At 34.0% G+C, this 19,104-nt stretch overlaps 1 protein-coding gene across 1 annotated transcript; it reads left to right on the top strand.

The window, feature by feature from the left end:
• Nucleotides 1-253: 253 nt before the first annotated feature.
• On the top strand, nucleotides 254-19,010 carry LOC129567650 (neuronal acetylcholine receptor subunit alpha-7). Its single transcript, XM_055444757.1, has 20 exons — nucleotides 254-665; nucleotides 4,521-4,780; nucleotides 5,894-6,033; nucleotides 6,343-6,387; nucleotides 6,489-6,579; nucleotides 6,696-6,714; nucleotides 8,691-8,860; nucleotides 8,936-8,946; nucleotides 9,100-9,328; nucleotides 9,400-9,441; nucleotides 9,525-9,572; nucleotides 9,700-9,722; nucleotides 9,887-9,902; nucleotides 11,944-11,964; nucleotides 12,576-12,577; nucleotides 12,654-12,740; nucleotides 16,959-17,083; nucleotides 17,295-17,405; nucleotides 17,477-17,609; nucleotides 17,740-19,010. The coding sequence occupies exons 2-20, from the start codon at nucleotides 4,693-4,695 to the stop codon at nucleotides 17,887-17,889; spliced, it is 1,551 nt and encodes a 516-aa protein (XP_055300732.1). The 5' UTR covers nucleotides 254-665; nucleotides 4,521-4,692; the 3' UTR covers nucleotides 17,890-19,010.
• The last annotated feature ends 94 nt before the right edge of the window (nucleotides 19,011-19,104 follow it).

Raw genomic sequence — 19,104 nt, 5'->3', positions numbered from 1 at the left:
ACTATCATAAATAATTTAAAGTGAAATTCTGAGCGAGAGGAAGAGCGAGCGCAACGTAAAAGCATAAACATTGAAAGCACACACTCTGTACATATCGCTATGCATATAGACTGAGATACATATATATTCCACCGAAGAAATTTTATGCAGCAATTGAATCGCACATATATGGCATACACAACAACCCTGCGCAGATGTTGGCATTCGCCAAATACAGCATTTTATCGTCTGGATGCTCTTGCAGTGGTGCTTGAATGTTGCGACACAACACACAGAGTGGAAGCTTTTTCTCTCTCTCTATTTTACAGTGGCAAGAGGAGAGCTTCCATACACACAATATGGCTACAATATACAATATGATATGATTGCATATTTAGTTAGTTGCTGACAAGCCTAGTGTGTAGACCACACACTCTACACAGTGCGTCGTAATCGCCAAAACACAGTGTTCGCAACAGTCGCATTCTCACATATATTCACAGTGTGCCCCCTCAATAAAAGAGAACGAGAGAAACGAGAAAAAAAACACATAAATCTAGAAATCATGTTATTCACTCAATTGTAATAGAACTGTATAGATACTAAGGGTTACATAATGTGTTGTTATTATTACTATTATTTTTATTTTTATTATTTTTTGCATAAAACTTAAACGTAACGCGATGGTAAGTTTTAGTTTGAATCTTATCTTGTCTATTCTCGAATAATTTTTTTTCTGTTGTTTTTTCTGTTCATGTGTCTCTTTCTCTTTCTCTCTCAATTCTATTCAATGCTTCAATCGCAAAAGTGAAGAAAAAAAAACAAAAATAAACGAAAATTATTGGTCCTAGGCACGAAATTACTCATTTTTTTCTGTTTCTTTTTTAGTTTGTCGCTAAATAGGTGAATTGAAACGAATTTTGTGTCTCTTGACTTCTTAATTCTTTACAACAACAGCAAAATAAAGTTCAGTTCATTTCCTTATGTATATTCGAATATTTTATCTAGCCGTATTTCGTATTCGTATTAGAAAAGCTCTTTTTTTCCTCTGTTGCGTTCATTTTTTCCATCTGCCTTTTTTTGTGTGATGAGATCTGCTATGCAGTATTTTCTCTCTCGCTCGCCTCGGCACCATTTCGGTTTTCGTACGTTCCGTTTTTTTTTCTCATTCTCTGCTTTTCATTTACTTACTTGTTTGCTTCTTACTTGTTTGGTAAAATTTGAATGAAGAGAAAATTCGCCTTGAAATAATAACAACAACTAACGATAACATTTTCTGAAAGGATCATCATATAAAGCAAAAACACTTTAGTTTTTTCCATTTTATTCTATAAAAAAAAACACTAAGATGCTTTCCCCCTATATATCAATTGTTAGAGCTTCTTTATCATATAATTGAATTAAAAAAAATGTTAAACAGTAACAGTACAAGGGCTTTGGCTATGATATACCGCATTGAATATATTATCGTTTTTTTTCTCTCTCTCTCCACTTTATCATTAAATTCGAGTAAAATATCCCGAAAAAGAAGTGGACATCGAACAGTAAGATAGAACTATCAGATAGAATCTAATTTGTCTCACACACAAAACACAAAATGAGTAACTGTTTGGTTTTTTTTCTCGTAACTTTAGTCTATTGATAACAACAACAAAAATCTTATAACATAAAAGCTCCCTTTTAGTATAGGCAGTTGGATTCTCTATTTTGTTTTTTTCTCATATATATATATACGTACATAATATACCACAGAATGCTTCTACGCTTGAACTAACAACAACTACTAATTTTAAACCATGCATAATAATCCAATATGTAATGTAATTTTTGACAACAGACATCTGTATCTACATCTATCCGTAACGTAACATAACATAAATAATATTACCTATATATATATAGTGATGGTATTTTACTGCAATGCTAATTAACGTTAATGCTTTTCTTCGTAAGCAATTGATTCTCGTGTATACATTTTTGGTTCATTAGTTTTGAATTAAGTTCTATTGTTTTAGATACTTATACTACTACCACCACTACCATTCAACAACAACAAAAAAAACACTTACACAATATCAAAACGCATCATTCCTTAAGACACTTCTGGACATAAGCAAACAAACAAACAAAAAAAAACATCCATTCACTTTTTTTTCATTGAATTTTTGCTTTGTTCGAACGATTAGATAGTGGATTCAATTACATACCATTCTATCAAGTAACTGAGTGGTTTTTTTCTATACTTTTTTCCTCACTTGTTTTTTCCTTTCTTCCTTTGTTCGCCCATTTTCTCTCTCTTTCTCTTTTTTGTATCTTGTTTCGACTAAAATTGCAAATTGAATTTGATGTGGTTTTCATTTAACATATTTTCAGTTCAAATATATCCGCCTCCCATCCCCTCGTCCGCCTCTCATTCTATCTCTATCTCTTGCTCTTTTATATTTAAATCCTTTTCATTCTCTCTGCTTTCTCTCCTGCATTTGTAACACTCAATCAGTTTTATTCATTAAGCTTAACTCTCTTGCTCTATCTATTTGTCCATTTTAATTAATCAACCTAATGACTTTGCTGAAATCGATCTGATTCATTTTCGCAGTCCAGTGCAATATACCGTCCACACTCATTTACTTACTCACTCACTCACTCACTCCCTTCACACTACACATGCGAGAGAGAGAAGAAGAAGAAGAAGAAGGCAAAAAACGGTGCAGTTGAAAGCGTATCAATTTCAATTTCAATACGGATACACCGCACATCAAAACGCGGTGTGGACGCGCGCGATGCTTTTAGATTGCGACACGAATTCGGCTTTAAATTATTAATCGCTTTCATTTGTTTATTAGTTTGATCTTATATTGCAATCGAATGTATGTTGTTTTTTCATTTTCATTTGTGGCTTTTCTCGACAGCCAAGCCAAGCCAAGCCAAAGCAAAGGTACTGATGGATTATTTACTCAGTAACCAAACTCATACCGTTAAGTACATTTGAATCATACGGTCATAAAATTCACGTTCGTCTCCGACAACAACAAGACTGCTGCAATACGGCGTTCAAACGGCTTTCTGCCTGCATTGAATATTAACAGTCGATTTTCACATCATATTGTTGTGTGTACGTGACAATTTGTGGGTGTTGTAATATACAAATAACAATTTTTCGGCGCGGAGCCTTCGCTTGTTGCTGCTGCTGCTGCTGCTGTTGTTGTCGTCAACGGCACGAAAAGTTTTCATAAAAGCGTAATATAACATTTGTTTCAGCCGTGTATGGCGCGCACAAAAACGTGTGCAAGTGAAAATTTTATGATAAGCAATTTGCAATCGTCATCAGTTTATCATTAATAATATAAAATGTAACAGCTGATGTGTTTTTTTCTCTGGTGCCATTTCGGTGCGGGCTGTAAGTAATTGAAGCCCATTACATCTGCAGCATTTGCTTGCGAAATTCAGCAAATCTCACGATTTTTCCATTCTTCTCGGTCGAGACACAAGAGAGAGACTATCACGATTTATCCGCAGTTTCGGAAAAGAATTTGGGTCAATTGAAAACATTTCTTCGTTTTTCTCCCATTCTTACTCTTTTTTTATTGGAGCCCGCTTTCCATCGTACATCAGCACACAGTCAATACGATTTTCTATTTAACATCTAGTCGCTCACTCTCTCTCTCTTTCTCTCGCTCTCTCGCTCTCTCTCTGCAAGCCAAGACTGAAATATTGCTTTCATTCAGAAACGTTTCGATAATGTCAATCCAAGCACATTGTGTTCCACATGAAGTGAACCGAGACGACGATGGTAAAAATCGACAAAAATCATCATAAACTTTCAATTGTTAGAACAAAAACGTTATCGAATCGAAATGACAAATTGTACCATTGAGATACGTGATCGAGTGCAAAATTAATTTGCTTTTGAAATGCTTTTTTCCACAATCGGAACTAGAACGAAGAGACACGGAAAACGCGATGACCTTCGATATCCCCGATGTCTCCGAACGTTATCTCGAAATTTTCATCTAAAATGGAAAAAAATCTATCTATATATCGACCGTATTCAAACATCCATAGACATATTATGCGTGCTCATTTCTCTCACTGCATTCCATTTCCCTATCAAATCTATGTAAACCATTGAATCGACAAAATAACAAGTAATTCGATTGAATTTGTAAATCATCGTGTGTTGCATTTAGTAAGACTAAAGCATGTGCAGAGCATCATCCATAGTTATATCAGATTAATAAAAATTAACTCTTTGTTTATCTCTTTGTTGTGTGACCTAATACTAGTAGAAGAGCATACCAAGCATAAATTCATACGTGTGTCTTACGACCAAAATCGACGTTTGTTAACACACACACACACAAACAAATAAAACTTTTCTATTTTGTTTTTTCTTTTTATCAAATCAAAATTTTTTGATCTAAATACTCAAATACAAGGAAAACAAAAGAAAAAAAAAATGATTTCCGATAATATCATTTATTTGTTCTTTCTTTCTTTCTTTTTTCCATTTGATTTTTCTTTTCTTCTTCTTTTAAATCAAGAATACGAACTACATCTACTACTCCAACAACATTGTTTCAAGCACACATTTCTACATACACCAACATAAATAAAAAAAGACAATATATAGTTACAATCCAACAACAACCAATACACGAAACTTCGTTCTCGGCTACACAAATAACAAACAAACAAACAAACAAAAAAAACAATATGCCAAAGATGTCTAAATACCACATATACAACTTTTTCCCATCAGTTCCAATACTCGGATTTGGAATATTACTATCTTTTCTTGCAGGTAAATTGCATACACCCGAGATAGAAAGCAAAAAAAAGCGAATAAGGAATTACGCTCATACAATTTTTTTGTTTTCTTTTGAAATCTTTGGTTGTTTTGTTCCCGTTTTGCTAGATAAACTTTCGTTTCACCCCTCGATTCGTTTGTATAACATTCGATTTCAATTCGATTCACATCAAAATTCACTTATTTATGTTTATTGTTATATTTGTTTAAAGCACTTTCGGCTATTATCGTCGTTAATACCAATTCAATTTTAGTATTGAACAAAAAAACGAGAAAATAACACACTCACAATCGAGAGAAAAAAATGCGAAATTACAAACATTTCCACAATCGGATTTGAATAACTGAATATACGTGGCAAAGATACTGCGTTTTTGGAAAGCTTTAAATTATTCATTAATTTGATTTTCATTGCGGAAGTGTAAAATGACTAGAACATAAAAACCAGAATAAAATGTAACGAGAGAAAAAAATAACAACATGTATTGCAAGGGTTAACACGCGTGTATAACTATTTTACAGCAGATGAAAAGTTCGATAGCTAATAATAAAATATAAATATTCTCAGGCCAAAGCATAAATATTTGACAGCATTCAAATGAAGAACATAGAGGCACGAGAAAAAAACGCAAACATGCAGAAGTTATCATTGAAATGAAAACATAGATGAGGATGAGTTTAATTTTGTGAATGTCTGTTTGCGATTTTTTGCATTTTGCATAGTCTGTCTGTCTGCGTATATGGAGTGTATGAAATCGGATGATGCAGGGCAATATATATATATGTTATATATTTTTTTCTCCAAAGAATTACAGATTTTCCGTTTTTTCGAAACGAAATTTTAACACATCCGGTCGTGTGTTGAGTATATCTTTGTGTATGTTTGTATGTATGCGGCACAGAGTGCCACTGAATATAGAATATTCATAGGTGTTTTCATTTGCACAAGCACTTCCACTCACATAAACATCTGGCGTGAAATATTTAACGACAAACGTTTGCCATAAATCTGGTCTGCATGTACACTCTGGCTGATTTTTTCACTCGTCTCTCTTTCTTTCTTTTTCTCTCTTCTCTCTGGTTCTCTGTCTCCCCATGTGTTTGCAGGTTGTGAATCTGGTTCTCATGAAAAACGACTTTTACACGCTTTACTAGACAACTATAACGTTTTAGAACGCCCCGTTGTAAACGAATCGGATCCATTGCAATTGAGCTTTGGACTGACGCTTATGCAGATTATCGATGTTGTAAGTAACGAACAGAACGAAAAAAAATCAAAGTTTTTTTCCCCACCGTATTTCTCTAATACACTCGGTGTTGAAAGTAGCTTTACTACATATATATACATAAAAATCACATTCAGAGCGCTCGCCATTTTAAGTCGTTCGCTTTTTGATTGGCATTCGTATTTCCGTGTTTTCTCTTGTTCATTCTCGTTTCCATTTGGAAATTTAATAAATACATGCTGTCAAGGAGAAACATTAATTACCTATCAATTATTGGCTACAATGGTACGCGCGATGATTACATTTTCATTTCGTTGAATTTCATTTTAGGACGAAAAAAATCAACTTCTCATATCAAATTTATGGCTGAAACTGGTAAATTGACATTTCACTATGTTTACAAAATCAACAGCAATCAAAATGGGATTGCATGAGCAATTGGCAGAGATTCGTTGTAATGAATTTACATTTGATAGGAATGGAACGATATGAATTTACGATGGAACACGAGCGAATACGGTGGTGTGAAAGATCTACGAATCCCGCCACATCGACTCTGGAAGCCAGGTATTTGTTGCGAAAGTTTTTAGAAGAGTTTTTTTAGCAAACATTTCAATCCGTAGAAATGGCTAATAATTTTCTAATTCTGAACGATCAATTGCACACTCATTTGGCCCGTCCAGACGTACTAATGTACAACAGGTAAGCATATCTTTTGGCTAAACGAAATCCCAGTTTTTTTTAAAGTAATTTATAAGTGATTTTTAAACGCAAACACAATCAATTTCATTGTTCCATCGAAACAAATCGAACGCATTTCAATCGAAAGAAAAGTAAATTTGAAGTATTCTTACACTTCTTCTATCGTGTAAACTTTTCCATTGGAAACAATATTTACATCATTTTAATACCATTTGCCGTTCGAACGTTTGGAAAAAAGTGTAACTTTTGCGAACAAACAAACAAACAAATGGAACAAAAAAAAATAAACGGTATCACGTCTTGAATTCAAAACAAGCGCACAGCAAAAACGGTACACACACAGAAAAAAAAAGAACAAACAACAATACACATTATGGAGTGAAAAGAGAGATGAACAGAAATACTCTCATCCCACCTTTCCTGCGGTAAAATGTAAACAGCAATGTTTCGGTGTTACAATTTTTTTCCCTGTACTCGCTCTTTTTTTTCCCTCTCGTTCTCGATTTCGCTCTTTCTTTCTCTATGTTGTGCGCTTTGAATGCTGTCCGGATGAATTGTGCAATGGAAAAGAGGAAAAGTGTTCATTGTGTTTGCTCCTTTTTATGCGCTTCCACAAAGGCAACCGAAAACGCGTCCATTGTATGGAAATATGGTCTTTATTGCGGCGAATAAAATTATATTGGTTGAAAAGAGTCAGAAATCTACCGTATTCTTTACGAAGTACATGTTGCGTTCTGAATATGTGTGTGTGTTTTTCCATTCATATTCATAATTCAGCGTTCAGATAATTTTGCGTTAGCAATGCGCGAGCTGCCTGCCTCAGTAAATGCAAAGAACAAAGATAAATGCGACATTTACGTGACCTCTCGTTGTTTTCACTTTCATACACATACCTACATTCACTCACTCACTGTCCATTGTATTTATTTCGAAACATTTTTTCCCCGTCAGTTGAGATACAGTTTTTTCGCCAATTTTTTTTATGTTTGTTTGTTTGTTTTCAAGTACGGTGGAAACGGAGAGATAAAGCTTTTCAGTTTGATCATAATATTTAACTTGAATATATTTTACAGGACTTAAGGAAAACATTTTTCCTTCGTCTCCTTCTTCATTATCTTTCGTTCCATCTGAGGTTTCTGATGGATTTTACTGTAAACCTATTGTCTAGTCATTTTTTAATTTTTCCATTTTGTTTTCGTTTTTTGCGTGAGCTGTATCATTAGATTATTAGTTTAAAGCCAGGTCTGGCATTTCTTTTTTGTTCGCAAGCACAATAAAAGTAGAAAGCGATTCACGTTAATACGCTTAATGTTTCTATGAGTTGGAAAGTATTATGTTGAGCGATGACAAATGTTTATGTTGTGCATTGTGTATTATGGCAGTTGCAGCAACAGCAACAGCAACGGCATCATCTGGTACATTTGAACTTCATTCATTTTAAATTTTGGTTTAATATTACGAAGCTGGTTCTCCACCAGTTTTTGGTTGTTGGCTGTTTCCGTTTCGTTGTGATACGATCAGATTTCGTTCAATTGTGTTCTGTTGGTGAGTGCTCTGATTATGATTTACAAAGGCATAGACAAGTGTTTTTCTGTATGTCATCATCCTCGGCCCGAATTTTAATTTCAAAAGCAGTTAATTTGAAAGTGATATTACCGAAAATGCCACTATTTTCATTCCGGCGGCTTGTCGCTATGTTGACTGAAAAGTGTAAACAGAGAGACTCTCTCTCTCTCTCTCTCTCTCTCTCTCTCTCGTTTCAACTAATCAACGACCGCATATTTTGGGTTTTTCGAAGCATGCTAAGCCATGTCTCCGCACCCCGAAACTCGTAAAAGTTGCTGCGAATGCAACGATGTTCGCACTCCAGTCATACAATAATGCAAATTTTCAGCGCTTTTATGTAATTACGATAACGTTTGCAATTAGATTACTTGTTTATTCAATAAATATTTTGGTTTTGCATGTAATAATAGCGCTGACGAGGGATTTGATGGCACTTATCCCACGAACGTAGTGGTGCGCAATAATGGATCCGTCGTTTACATTCCGCCGGGAATATTCAAATCCACTTGCAAAATTGATATAACATGGTTTCCGTTTGATGATCAGCGATGCGAAATGAAATTCGGTTCATGGACATACGGTATGTCGTGTAGCAGTGTGCATATCACTCAATTCGCGTTTTAACATTCGGTTTTTTTTTCTGTTCAATTTTCAGACGGATTTCAGGTACGGTACATAGACGATGCATGCACCTTGTATAACGGGAGATATCGTCGACGACGACGACGACGACACTATTAGTATCGATGATACCGATTCACTATTAGTATATATTGAGCTAACGACCGATATCGTATATTTTGATTACGCTTCATTTAGCTGGACTTACAATTGCAAGACGAGTCTGGAGGCGATATCAGTAGCTTTGTTACAAACGGAGAATGGGAATTGCTTGGCGTTCCAGGAAAACGAAACGAAATCTACTACAATTGCTGCCCCGAACCGTATATCGATATCACGTTCGCCATAATTATTCGTCGCAAAACCTTATACTATTTCTTCAACTTGATAGTGCCTTGTGTTCTGATCGCATCAATGGCTTTATTAGGTAAATGAACGCCGCATAAAATAACTTTTTAAGATTTACATTTCTTTCTACTAACTTTTGAATTTGCATAGGTTTTACACTGCCTCCTGATAGCGGGGAAAAACTTTCACTAGGTATAAATAGAATCACTTCGAGTACACTTTTAATATATTCCATATTTATGTGTTGAATTTGCATTTTGATTCGCGGTTTAAAGGTGTTACAATTCTGTTATCATTGACTGTCTTCCTCAATATGGTCGCAGGTATGATTAAGATTAGTCGTCTGTAATAATATTGGCGTAAATGCAGATTTTCTGACTGAATCAATTGAATATTTTCTTCATATTTCAATTTCATTTGCCTCGATTCGGTTGCTCTGCCCAACGATAGAAACTATGCCTGCAACTTCCGATGTAAGTTTTTTCAACAATTGATTAACCCATGTTAGCACTCAAATTTGACTAAACCAAAATAAATCCTCTCGTATTAAAATGAATTTATGTAAAGCAAAATTCCTAATATCAACAATTCAACTCTTGTCTATTTTTCCACTCATGCAATCTCTCGATTCGACTAGGCTGTGCCGCTACTGGGTAAGTACAAATTCGTGCCAAGAAAATATGTACAAGATATGTAATGACATGGAAACATATTTGTAACCAAAAGAACGATAACAAAAAAAATAACCACCAATACCACAACAACAACACGCGATAAATGATCCCCCATATTTGAAAGTTAAATGACAAAAATGTGCAGGCGAAGCGTTGAAAATCCCCACCCCCCCATTCGTATTCATCCACCGACTTAGATTAATTACCCTCATTTAAATTAGTTGTGCCAAAACTGAGTGTGTACAATACAACGAACATATACATATATTTTGAGACGAAGCGTATCTATGCGCCGCCACCACCCCCAAAAATGATGTGTGTGTGTGCACGCGTAGCTCGCTCGCTCTATCACTTTGAACAATTTTGTGTGACGTTTATTTTTCAAACCATATCGGTGATGGCAAGCTCAAAATAAAAATACAACTGACTCTTTAGTTGTTCATTCGATACCCAATGGGAATGGGGCTAATGCTAAGTTTTTTTTAAATAGAAAATCCACCGAAAGCGAGATTTGAATGAAAATTCAAACGCGGTGATTTCTATTTGAAAAAAGGACTATAAACATTTTCGCATTTTAACCGAAAATCGATAGAAATAAAAACGTTCCGTTTCATTACAAATAAAACCGTCGAAATTTGTATTATAGGCCACAGCATTAGCCAAATTCTTATTTTTGTTTACTACACCCAACATAATAAAATGCTTCAAATGTAAAGCGAATAAATTCATATTATCTATCGTGTTCGAGAAGAGTAACATCTGATCGATTTTTATCCGAATCCTATCCTGACATTGTGTCGTTACGAACATTATCAAAATGAAATGTTTGACCAGGATACTTCGTTTGTGTGGAACCAACCTGAACAAAACACAAAACAAAAAAACAATGCAAAACCGTCTTACAGAGAAAAAGAAAGAAAGAAAAAACAATGAAAGTTCAATTCAAATGAAAACAATGCATTATATTTCAATTGCATCGTATGTTCTTTGAGTCGTTATTTTGAATGGGAATGGGGCTCATGTGCTATTTTTCAAAAAAGAACTCACCGAAAACGATTGAATTGAAAAATTCAAACGCGATGTTTTAGCACTGCATGAAATGTAGGCTACTATAGTTGTTTTTTTTCCTACGAAAATTTTAAGAGTATTTAGGCCATTTTTTGGACCGTAAATTAATTCATATATTTTATTTGAAATTAAGCAATTACGCCTTATTGCAAGAATGAAATGAAATCATGTACATGTAATTTGAGATAACTCAAAAAAAAAAATTTACACTTTTTTCGTTAACAATGTGAAATAATGTACAATAACCGTTCACATTGAATGTACATAAAATACATAAGTGAAGAATACAATATCATCATATAAATTTATTTAATTATTTTTGACAATATTAAAATGATTTGCATACAAAAGTATACTACGATTAAAACTACATTCCATGTAGTGCTTACGATAATAATTTGATGAGAAACATCAAAATAATTAAACCCCTTAAGCTTCAAGAACGCAGAGCGGAGCGAAGCGACGATCTGCGCTCTAGTTTTTTTTTATTTCAAAGAGGTCTACGAACATGTTCGCTTTTAATAGAAAATCAATCTCAGTAATTAAAAAAGTGTGTTATTGGCCACAGCATGAGCCAAAGTTCTTATTCATTTACACAACCCAAAATAACATAAAATGCCACAGAAAAAGAAGTAACCAAAAGGACGAAAGTTTTACGTATCGTTTTCCTACAAAAAACGATGAAAGTTCAATCCAAATAATTTTAGAAATATATCCCGTGTGGAAATTTTTTGACTGAGTACCCAGATGATTGATTTCGGATGGTTACTCTTCAGTTAAAGTGTCCGGAAGAATAGCTAAGCGTGATGGTTTTTATTCAAAATATTTGAATTCAATCAACTTAGCCAGTCTGAAGTTACATATAACTGTAAGACTGTTAGTCATTTCATTTCCACACGGAAAATCAATTACAAAATGATTAATTACATCGTTTTACTTTGCATCTTAACAGGAACTTATTTCAATTGCATAAGTGAGTCGAGGCCCTATTTTAGCCCTATTTCAACCCAAAAGAAAAAAATCGTTCCATTTTACGTCATTTTATAGCATCATTTGTTTATTCAAACTTTGACATTCTCCTCATAAAAACGGCTTCGACATGATGATGATTTTGGAATGTTTTCAAAAACTATGGTCAGTTTAAGCGTAAATCATTAATTTATACATCACTTTCAACTCTTATCTCGTTGAGATACAATAATTTCGAATGAATTTTCCTAAAAGACCGCCAAACTATTCACACTAACAGGGTTTGAACATTTTTCGAAAAACAGTAAAATTACGATTTTTTTTCTATACAATTTTTTTTTTGGATGGATACAAAAACTCGAGAATATAGAGATTCGTAGCCAGATTCGTAGGCTTTGGTGCTACCAGCTACATCTACATGAATAGAAAATATTCCAAAATCATTCCGTAGCCATGACACTTTTGGCTGTTTTAAAATGTGGAAAATGTCAAAGTTTGATTGAAGAATTTCAAATTAAATTTTGTCTTTATTTTTTTTTTACATGTGTCATTGTATGATCATTGATCTGTATTGATAAATCTCCCGATGTTCTGCTGTTTTAAACATTTGTGCAGTGGTACAGTATTCAACCAATTATTCAGCCGCTCGTTTTATTTTTGAGATACAAATATTGACTTTTAATGCATTTCTAGTTTATGGTCGCGTCGTCAGTCGTTAGTACCATTTTAATTTTGAATTACCACCACCGAAGCGCTGACACACATGAAATGTCAGACTGGGTAAATAACATTCAAAATCTAACAAAAAAAAAACACACTTACAACTACTCTTTTGGTTTGATTTATAAGCAAATAATAAGCTAAACTGCAAAAGTTTACACAATTTCTTCTTTTTTAATTAAATTAATTAATATTTCGATTGTATATTGTTCTCACTCACTTAACAAAACAAAAAAACCGTTGCAAAATATCTAGACAATTAACACACTTATACACACAATCTAACTTAACCCACTCTCACTTAAAACCTTAGCCACAGTACATAGAGTATTTTATATACTTGAAGTTGAGTTTGTATTTTTTTTTCATCTATCCGTTGTTTTGCATAAATAAATATATAACTACACAATTTATCACATTTTGAAAAGAATGTTTAAACGCATTGATATGCATACTTCTACATACACACAGCATAAGAATTTCAGTAAACACTATAAATTGCATCCGCGCATACTAATATCTCTATCTATTCACATATATTATTATATATATATATATATATCTTAGGGTGTTTTTTTTTCGGACTTTTTCGAATTTCACATGCGGCAGTATTTTTTCAGGCGAGGTTGGTCATAAAAATAAGCCCTGTAAATTTTTAGCCCGATCGGACAACGTTTACCCGTGCCTCATCGGCCTCAAAGTTTGGAGCTTGGGCCCAAGGGAAATCCACAAAATCATGCATCTGAAAACCCCACTTCCGGTAAACCGATCATCATGAAACTTTCAGAATCTTATTTATTCACCAAACAATGGAATCTCTGAATGGGAACTGGCGATTGAATGTGAAGAGTGAAGTGAAGGTTCAAGGAAATTTCGTCCAAATATGGGGACCAAAAATCACACTTGTGCTTGTGCGATCGTCATGAAACTTACAGGATCATAGTTTTTTACTAAAATTTGAAATCTCAGAAAGTTTGAAGCCAATCGGATGAGATTCAAGGGTAGCTCCCATACAAAAATTGCCTTTTTTGGCCGATTTTATGATGGAAATACGATCATTTGTATGGGAGCTACCTCTATTTATGCTCCGATCCGCCTGAAACTTTCAGAGATTCCATTGTTTGGTGAATAAATAAGATTCTGAAAGTTTCATGATGATCGGTTCACCGGAAGTGGGGTTTTCAGATGCATGATTTTGTGGATTTCCCTTGGGCCCAAGCTCCAAACTTTGAGGCCGATGAGGCACGGGTAAACGTTATCCGATCGGGCTAAAAATTTACAGGGTTTATTTTTATGACCAACCTCGCCTGAAAAAATACTGCCGCATGTGAAATTCGAAAAAGTCCGGAAAAAAAACCACCCTAATATATCTCTATCTAACTTATGTATTTTGGTTGACATTTTCCCATCTGTGCATATTATAACCCGTATTAAATATCTTCTCTTGTATCTACCGTTGCTACAACTATTTTTTGGCAGTATTTTGTGTTTGTTTGTGTTCTTGGATCTTCTTTTGGTCTTTCGGTGCAAATACATATATTTTTTTTTTCGTTTTATTTTGATTTATTTATTACGTAGTGAGAGCGTAAAGTTTTAGCAAAAGCAGATGTAGCACGCATCGTACACACATATGAAATTTGTATACCCGTTGCAACGATGGATGGTTTTCGAGTAAAATGTACATGTGCACATTTTAAAACGTTTAACCCAAATAAAGTTCTCTTTTTCACATTCTCTCGCTCTCGCTCACTTGGCATTATGAAAGAATCCAGAGTCGAGCTGTGTCTGAAAATATGGTTTAGTGGTGAAATTATTATTGTAATATCATTTTTACACCACCAGCAACAGCAGCCGATGCTCTATTATTGAATTTCTCTCACTCTCTTTTGCGTGCATGCGCGCTCGCTCGCTCGCAACCGACAATCTGACCGAAGCACATACACAAACTGAAACTGAAACTGAATTTCTCTATTGTACAGACACTCGTTGTTCATTTTCCAGTTGAAACTCATTGAAATGCCGCACATAAGGGTCGGTTGTTTGGGCAAATGTTGCAACTTGCCATTCCGGATTTGGATTTGGATTTTGGATTACAATACATGATTAATGATTTCCAATAAGAAAAATCGAACTTTTTTTACGCTTTTGCTTTTTCGCTCGCTCGCTCGCTTTCAAATGCAAGCACAAAAAGTGATTGAATCTTAGTGGCCATGTTTCTGGCACATAAATACCATGCGTTTGATTTTATGCCATTGGCACAACAATTCATTTCGAATCGAACGAATCCAATGAAATATTGTGTAAATAGTGAGATTTCGAAGTGATCCAAAGAATTCAATTCACTCTCGTCACCCCCTCCCCTCGATATACAAAATAACAATAACGACAAACCATTTATCCCCCGATAGCGCACTCAACCCATTTGCCCAAATCCTCGAAAATACTTTATTGCATTCTTATTAGATAGATATATACGAAAATGTATGTGCACTTACGAAGTCGTCGTAATTTTGAGTATGCATCCCTGATTTGCGTGAAGAATTTAGGACATTCCAAATTACCACTCACATACTTGCATACTCGCATACATGCAAATGCAATTGACGTACATAGAGATGCATCATAATGTCCTCTTAGGCAGTTATTTTCTCGCATTAAAAGAAAAAAAAGGAGTGACATGTTATGTTTTTAAGCCGATGCAGGCGCCATTAAAAAGCACACATATAATACCTTTATGAACAAGAGACTACGGCTCTCACACACTGCATGAATTTAGTTGCATTTGATAAATTACTTTGGCTATTTTGAGTAGCAGTACAAATAGTGTGAAATATTTTACTTCGCAAGTTGGTCGAAAATAAAGAAAAATCCGCGATTGTATGGGAAACAAGTTTCTGGTAAATTTTACAACATTCATTGGCCATGTGTGTTTGGCTGTTTCGGTCAAATTTACCAAAAACCTTGTACCAGATCATTGTTCCAGTTTTGTATTTGAACACATAGCAAAGAGTTCCATTTGCGTGGTATTGATTGAACGCAAACGCTCCTATTTTTTTCTGTTACGTTGTTTGAACGTCGTTCTATCGCAAATACTGTCGTAATATTTTATTTTTGAAATAAACATTCTAATGCTTAGATTGGTTGCATAAAAAAAAGACAACAACAACAACAAACACTACCAAAATGACCGCTCGTATAGATTTCAAACCTATCGCTTTAAAACCTTTTAGCCGCTGTTTTTATTTCGTTTCATAGCAGTAATGACGAATCATTGAAATCGAATAACGATGTAAAAACCGTTATCTCTTAGTATTGCTCAATAGCTTCCATAATAAATGTATCCTAATTTTTGTTTGAAACGCTTATAATATCCCTCTGTACCGTTCTTTATTTCCTCCCAAAAAAAACCCACAATAACCACAACGATAACGTACGAATACGAATTACGAAAAATGAAAGCCTGCCAATATTTTTCATTGTGTTCATTTGTTGAAACAATGGACGCGAATCAACGATCGTCGAATGGGATATCAATTGTTTCAATTTTTGTCATTGGACTGTTGAAATCAAGTCTCTCACTCTCTCACTCAACTCCATTTTTGGTTTCAACAACAATTTTCCCAATTTATTAATGAATTAGTTCTCTTTGATTAACATAGTTTTACAGTCAATTCTCAGCTGTGTGAGTTCCTTGAAGCGATACGACCTTGCAAGAAATTTTGCAATCTATATAATTAAAGCGGCCGCAGAGAAGTGTTTCCGTACAAAAACAATAGAACAACAATCAATTTTTTAGCACATTTTAGTTCAAATGAAGCATTAAACTCTCTCTCTCTCTCTCTTTCTCTTTCTCTTCATTGAAGGGTTATTTATCATAAGATTATCCGATTCGTTTTCGCTTTCGTTTTCGTAATAATTTTTCTATTTTATTTTTCCTTCGTTTGTTCCAATTTTTATTACTTTCGAAATGAACAAAAAAAACCATTAATTTTCAGCAATTCATTTATATTTAAAGTAAAAAGTAATGTTATTTAATTATTTTCTTTGAACCAATTTTTGATTAACAGAAAAAAAACATATGTAACATTTGGTTTCTCTTCTTACAAAGTTGCAGTTGAATTTGAGTCATGCACGCTAATTGATAATAATATATATTTTAGTAATCGAAAAACAAGAGCTTAGATTCGCTAATAATTCACACCGATACAGCCTATTTAATCACAACACAACGTACTCACTTTTGGGTACATTTACCCTGTGTGTTTGTATTATCGTCAGGTACGAGTGGTGTTTTTATATTGGCTTCCATGTATTTTACGGATGAGTCGGCCAACACCCGATGACGAGGAAGAAAAACTCGATAAAAAGGCTCAACAACTCCAGAGTGTGGAACTGAAAGAACGGTAAATGTGTTAAAAATCGCGACATCGCGATTCGTATTCATGGTCATATACATCCATTGATTATGAATAAAAGCCTTCTTATTCCTATTATTGCCATTTGTTTGAGTTGTTTCATTGTCCACTTTGTTTTTAACGAAGAAAGTGTGTTCTTTTGAACTTCATTCAAATCTAGTAGCCGATCAAATTAATGACTTTCAAATTCGAATTTCAGTTCATCGAAATCATTACTTGCCAATGTGTTGGATATCGATGACGATTTTCGATGCAATCACAGCTGCCCAACATTTCTACAACAACCAACGTACTATCGAACTGTTTACAGGTATGAGAAAAGTTATTTTGTCGTCATCATTTGATGGTCTATGCCATTACTTTTGTTTCCGATTTATGCAGGGGTGAAGCGGAGGAAAGTATTGGAACAATTGCCGACACGCGAATCAATCAATCATATCCGCAATCATGTTTTGGCTCTTCCGAATACGAGTTGGCATTGATTCTTAAAGAATTGCGTTGGATAACCGATCAGGTTAGTTGTAATTTATCTATTGACCGGCAATTTTGTGCCAATTTGTCATTCAATTGAAATATTTTTAACCGATATTTACTCCATAACTATTGACATTTTTCATGATTGTTCAATTTTTCCGTAAATTTAGCTGAAACAAGAGGATGCAGACAATGAAATATCTCGTGATTGGAAATTTGCCGCAATGGTTGTTGATAGACTATGTCTCATAATTTTTACTTTATTCACGCTACTCGCCACATTGTTTGTACTCTTCTCAGCCCCGAATTTCCTCCTTTAAACAATTGCAATTGTTAACAAACTCACACGATACATACACACACTAAAAAATAAATGTGAAACGCACGAATTCGAAAGCAACCGAAATAAGAACAAAACCATACATTGATACTATAAACTATAAACTTAACAGGAAAATAAAAGAAACATAAAATACGAAAACCACATGCAAATGAATGAAAAAAAACAAACAAACCTATATACACTGTATACACCCACTCACACACAAACACACACGAAACACACCAACAAATTATTGCTATTAAATGAATAATCACGGAATCTGCTTTGTAAACATATAAAAAAAACAGTCGCGTGTTCATCTATTTGAATACCGAAAGTAGCCTAAGATAAGCTATTAAACTTGAAACGAGACTTGCTACATTGATGAATTTAGCAACTCAGCATTGTTTGACTATTATTACTAAACAGTTATTAAATAGTTGATAGAAGTGAACTTAAAATTTGAAGAAGAAGAAAAAAGCAACCGAAGCTAGACGGAAAAGGGAAAATAATCGAATTTTGTAATGAACATGTTGACGCGTTTAAACTTAAACTGCATTTTTTTAAAGAAAAAAAAACAACAACAGCAACTGCAAAAAAAATGATACATTAACATTATTTATTGATATAGTTAGCAGCAATCAAAGGAATTCTTCCACACTTGTATTTTTGCCTTCAAAATCCAACTGCAATTTTTCTAATTCATATTTATTGACATTTCACTGCATTTAGATGGTAAACAACAATAACAACAACAACAAAAAATATTGACACTATGTTGTACAACACAGGAAAAAAAACACACGTAAATTGTTTCACCATTTTGAACAAATGGGATTTGAATTCATTTTAATTTTTTTTAAATTTTGTGACTAGTTTGACGAGAGAAAAATAAGAAGTGGTTTAGAAGTATTATTATTATTATTATTACATTCGCGGTAGGTCGAAACAGTTAGTATATGCATAAACAATACAATCAATCAATCAATTAACCCCATTAGAAAAATATTCAATTTTTTTAAAAAAACATGACAAAAGTTATTGATTTTACACTTCTATAGAAATTGTATTTATACACGTTACCAGTGACAAGTTAATAAAAAATGATATAACATTCAATGGACGCGTTCTTTTTTCTCCATTCATTAATTTGGAGTAATTGCTTCAGAGCCATGGGCCACAAAATTGTACACTGCACAGTCGAAGGTAAGAT

This window comes from Sitodiplosis mosellana, unplaced genomic scaffold, assembly GCF_009176505.1.
Source record: "Sitodiplosis mosellana isolate CC-2019 unplaced genomic scaffold, AAFC_SMos_1.0 Smas_scaffold_12, whole genome shotgun sequence".
Lineage (NCBI taxonomy): Eukaryota > Metazoa > Arthropoda > Insecta > Diptera > Cecidomyiidae > Sitodiplosis > Sitodiplosis mosellana.
This window is presented reverse-complemented; position numbering and strand designations above follow the sequence as displayed.